Source organism: Aythya fuligula, chromosome 6 (assembly GCF_009819795.1).
Source record: "Aythya fuligula isolate bAytFul2 chromosome 6, bAytFul2.pri, whole genome shotgun sequence".
Lineage (NCBI taxonomy): Eukaryota > Metazoa > Chordata > Aves > Anseriformes > Anatidae > Aythya > Aythya fuligula.
The window spans coordinates 38,858,490-38,862,599 of NC_045564.1; the positions used below are offsets into that span (position 1 = coordinate 38,858,490).

Consider the following 4,110-nt stretch of genomic DNA (forward strand, 5'->3'; position numbering starts at 1 on the left):
ATCAAAGCAATATTCAGTGCTGCTGGAAATGAAAAACTAATAGTTTAAAAAGCAATAGTGGCTAAAGGAGGCCTGGAGTTGAAGTCACAGCCTCAACCCCATTCTTACCTCCTCTCCCTTTTCAGCTGCTCTCAACTTTCCCCAGTTCTTTCTGGGATGCCATCTGCAAAGCTTAGCTCCAACTCAAGACAAAGCTTTCTGTAAAACAGTTTGAAAGAGACTAAATCAACAGCACTGTAGTTATGCAAAGGCTTTTAAAAATGGAGAAAGGCTGTGTTCAGATGACAAAAATAAATCGTGTTAAAAATCTGCCCTGTCTTTAAAAAAGTCTGTGAATTTTGCATCTAAACTTACCCTGGAAATTGAGAAGAAATGTATGAGAGCAAAAACTCACCGTCCACACTGCTGGCACTCAGAACAGATTTCTGGTGCCGGCTGGTTTTATTGGACAAACCAGTGTGCCCGCACAGACACACTGGTGGTTCCTAGCGCAGCACGAGAGGCACCGGCTGGCAGCAAGGACAAACAGCAAGGGAGTGCGCTGCGGTTGCAAACAGTCGTGATGTTTATTATTCACCCTGTGCTGCCCAGCACCACCGGGATGGCTGCACTGCCAACTCGGTACCAGCACGGCTGGATCACCTGCGTGCCTGCAGCTACAGAAGCCCCAGCTCATTCTAGACATACCAGAGTTGGAATATGGTTACAAAACAAACAAACAAACAAAAGATAGAAAATAAAGGGTAAACTTCAAATCAAATGGTATTACACTTAGTGACCTGATTATTCTCCTGTTCTATGGGTGCCTCTGCCTGCTGGCAAAGTGAAGCATAGAAGTTACATTTTCACAATGTTTTATGAAATCATACAAAAAGCCAAAAAGCAGTGACTTCATGTTGCATGAAGAAATATGTCGGGGGGCAGGGGGAGGGAGACAAAACAAAAACCAAAGTGAACTGCTGTCTCAGTAAGCAATCCTCCGCCTCAGTTTATAAGTGCATCATGGACTCAAATTCATCAATTCTTTGTTTGGTGTTTCCTTTCCTAATCTTCCGGTAGGAGATGGTGTTGTACCGGGAGTAGCTGTGTCTGGAGATGTCATTCTTTTTCCCCAGGCTGGGCTGCTCCCCAGCTTTCTCAGCCTGGGCGTTGCAGCCGGGGCTTGTGGGGGGCGACACCTCCTTGCCGCTCTCTTGCTGCTGCCGATGGGACGCCTCGCTGGTCTCCTTCTGCATCTCTATCACCTGCACTTCGTCCTCCTCGGTGTCCTCCTCTTCTTCTTCCACCTCCTCCTCCTCCTCCTCATCAGCATCATCTGCTCTCTGTTCAGCGGTGCCTGCGGGCGTCCCCACCACCTCCCCGCTGGGGCTGGCCGCTGTCCCCAGTGCTGGCTGCCCACTGCCTGGCCCTGCAGCAACACAGAGTTATGCAGGTGGGGGCTGCCTGCCTGCATGCCCCATGCCACCTGCCTGCTGCCTGGCAGGACGAGCTGCTCCATCTTGCCCTCCCAGGACCAGATACAGCCCCCAACACACTGCAGTGCCACGGGGGGCACCCCCAGCTGCAGCTCACCCGCCTGCACCCGTCTGCGTGGCCGTGGGGCAGGGACCCCACATGCGGCCTTCCCAGGGACGCAGGCACACGCACGTCCTGGCTTCAGAGGTGGCGGGCGACACTTGGATGGCTGTCTGGTATTTGTCCTGTTTGGCACATCTCTGCTCCAGTGTCACAACAAACGGTCTATTCAACATTTTGCCTGTGGAGTCCTGAGTATTAATTAGACTAAATTGGTTAGGTACTAAAAAGCTGCCTGCAATTTAGAGATAAAGTGCTTGTGGCTGAGATGGATGGGGGGCTGTGCAAGATCGTTTAATAGGTTTTATTGTGCACTTGTAAAGCAGCACAGCTGGAGTGGAGATGTCAGCTCCGAGTGGGAAAGCCACCATCATGATTCACCTCCTCAAAACCCATGCAGTTGCTAGGAAATATTATTTTGCCCAGGACAAATGTTCATACTTTTTTTTTTTTCTTTTCTTAATCAAAGCAGCACCAGTTTCTGTTTACAAGGCGCGACCATATATCTTTTATAGCTCTGTTCAAATGACTTTAGCTTTGCCAACACCACAACAACTACTCCGAGTTGTTAATCTGCTCTTCTGTGAGGAGAGGTTCAATATTTATGTGGCAGCTGACATACAGACACACCAGCTTATCGCAGCCTGGTGGGTGCACCAATGGAGGGAGAAATGCGGGATGGCCGTGGCCAGGAGAGCATCCCACCGGCATTTGGGACATCCAAGAGGATATCCCAAATCTTCAAGAGGACTTCACCCTGCACCAGCAGCATGCAGGTGTGTCCCCAAGGCCATAAAATACCCCTCCTTTTTCAGTGACCTTTTGCATGGTATAACTAAATATGCTCACTGACTTTGTATTTTGGCGTGCCCACGAAGACAGAGAGCACACGGTGCCCCCAGCCCCACTCTGTGCAGGGGCAGGGGGGGCCCAGGCTTGGCCGGAGCATGCTTGTCTGTTTCCATCCAGGTACAAGTGGAAGAACACAGGAACAGATGTTCCAGAGGGCAGACAAATTTCTGCTCTTAGGGATCAGGGCATTTTAGACACTTCATAAATCAGGAAGGGAAGAGTTTGGGTTCTGAGGATGCAAAATTTAGACTTACAGCCATCCAACAAAACAGCAGGTAAACGTTATCCTGCATGGAGCAGAAGATGAAGCATCTCCCGTCCTGACAGGAGGGCTGGAGACCCCGTGTGTCAAGGCCCCAGGGTGCTTCGACCCCAGAGTAAAGGTGTCATGCACAGACCGCGGGAGGAGAGGCAGCAGCTGCTGCAATCCTACGGATGGGAGTGAGTCACCCTCCTCTGCAGCGTGAGGGTTTGAACGGATTTGAAAAAGATAAACATCTGTATAATCTCATCTCTGAAGGCTACTCATCACTATGCCTCAGAAGAACAAGTCACATCACACGGCATTCTTCATTACCTTCCTCTGACTCCTGGCTGCCGGTTCCTGTGTCCTGGAGATCAACTGATCCCTGCAGTAGCGTCACATCATTTTCCTCTTGCTTTTCTTTAGGAAATACAAAGCACGAGAAATGTACTTATGGAGCAGTTAGTGACAATAATTAGGTTTTAATGGCTGCAGATTGGCAGCAGAATTTTAGAGCAAAGTGAAAAAAATTGCTTTTTCCTTTGGTCATATACTTTTCGTTTCAGTCTCTGTAACCTCTAGCTCAATCTGTCCCTGACTCCCCATTACTGTGAGCCATTGTTACTATGCCTGTAGCTTTGCAGTTCTGAATAACACACACAATACATGCCATTATTCATAAGACTATACACAAAATAGAGGCTTTTCTCTCCAAATACCCAAATAAAGGCAGCATCATACTTTACCTTCGCATCGCTTTTCTCTGTCAAAATCTGCACACACTACGTCCTCCACCAGCAAGTTTCTACTTTCCTCCTCATTTCCTTTTGCGAGCGGCGCGTCAGGGCTGGTGTCTGCGTTCGTGTAGGGCCCCGTCCCGATGGGCCTGGCGATGTCATCGATGATGCCAATGACCTGGAGCGGTCCCTTCTCAGGGACCACGCTCCCGTTGCACTCGGGCATGCTGGGCACCGCCGGCACGTCCTCGGTCATGCTGAGCACCGTGCCCAGGGGCTCAGGCCGTGCACCTGCCGGCCCCGTCCCGCTGCTCCCGGGCTGGGCCGCTGCTCCCGGGACGTCCTCGCGATCACCGCGTGTCCCCTCTGCGGCCAGACGGGGCCGGCGGTGACAGCCACGGGCTGGCGGGGGCTTGTCCGCCGGCACCGCCACCGGGACCCAATCAGCACCTCGCCCGGCGCTCGGGCTGCTCGGCCTCGTAATTAGATGCACCGCTGAAATTTACATAAACAAACAATCTGAAGCAAGGCGGCTTTTGTGCTGGCATGTAGAGCGGGTCTTTCAGCATGTCAGCCCGCGGTAATACACAGGGATTTTGTATTCTGCACACAATGGCCCTTTGTGCTCCCCCCCTGCGACAGGAGCACCGACTGTTCTCGCCTCCTAATCCGCCGAGGGTGACCTCGCTCCCACCACCACCG

The 4,110-nt window shown here is 51.4% G+C and overlaps 1 protein-coding gene across 1 annotated transcript; it reads right to left on the bottom strand.

The window, feature by feature from the left end:
- Positions 1–542: 542 nt before the first annotated feature.
- ERMN (ermin) lies at positions 543–3,830 on the bottom strand. The gene is made up of 3 exons (XM_032190509.1): positions 3,418–3,830; positions 3,005–3,091; positions 543–1,408 (listed from the first exon to the last, which is right to left on the bottom strand). The coding sequence occupies exons 1-3, from the start codon at positions 3,662–3,664 to the stop codon at positions 990–992; spliced, it is 753 nt and encodes a 250-aa protein (XP_032046400.1). The 5' UTR covers positions 3,665–3,830; the 3' UTR covers positions 543–989.
- Positions 3,831–4,110: the final 280 nt, after the last annotated feature.

Bases quoted from the DNA above. Each gene is read 5' to 3' on its own strand.
- ERMN (XM_032190509.1), bottom strand. From the start codon at position 3,664: ATGACCGAGGACGTGCCGGCGGTGCCCAGCATGCCCGAGTGCAACGGG. The intron at 3,092-3,417 runs GTAAAGTATGAT...TATTTCCTAAAG, and splicing joins CAGAGAAAAGCGATGCGAAG to AAAAGCAAGAGGAAAATGAT. The intron at 1,409-3,004 runs GTAATGAAGAAT...GTGTTGCTGCAG, and splicing joins CAGCCAGGAGTCAGAGGAAG to GGCCAGGCAGTGGGCAGCCA.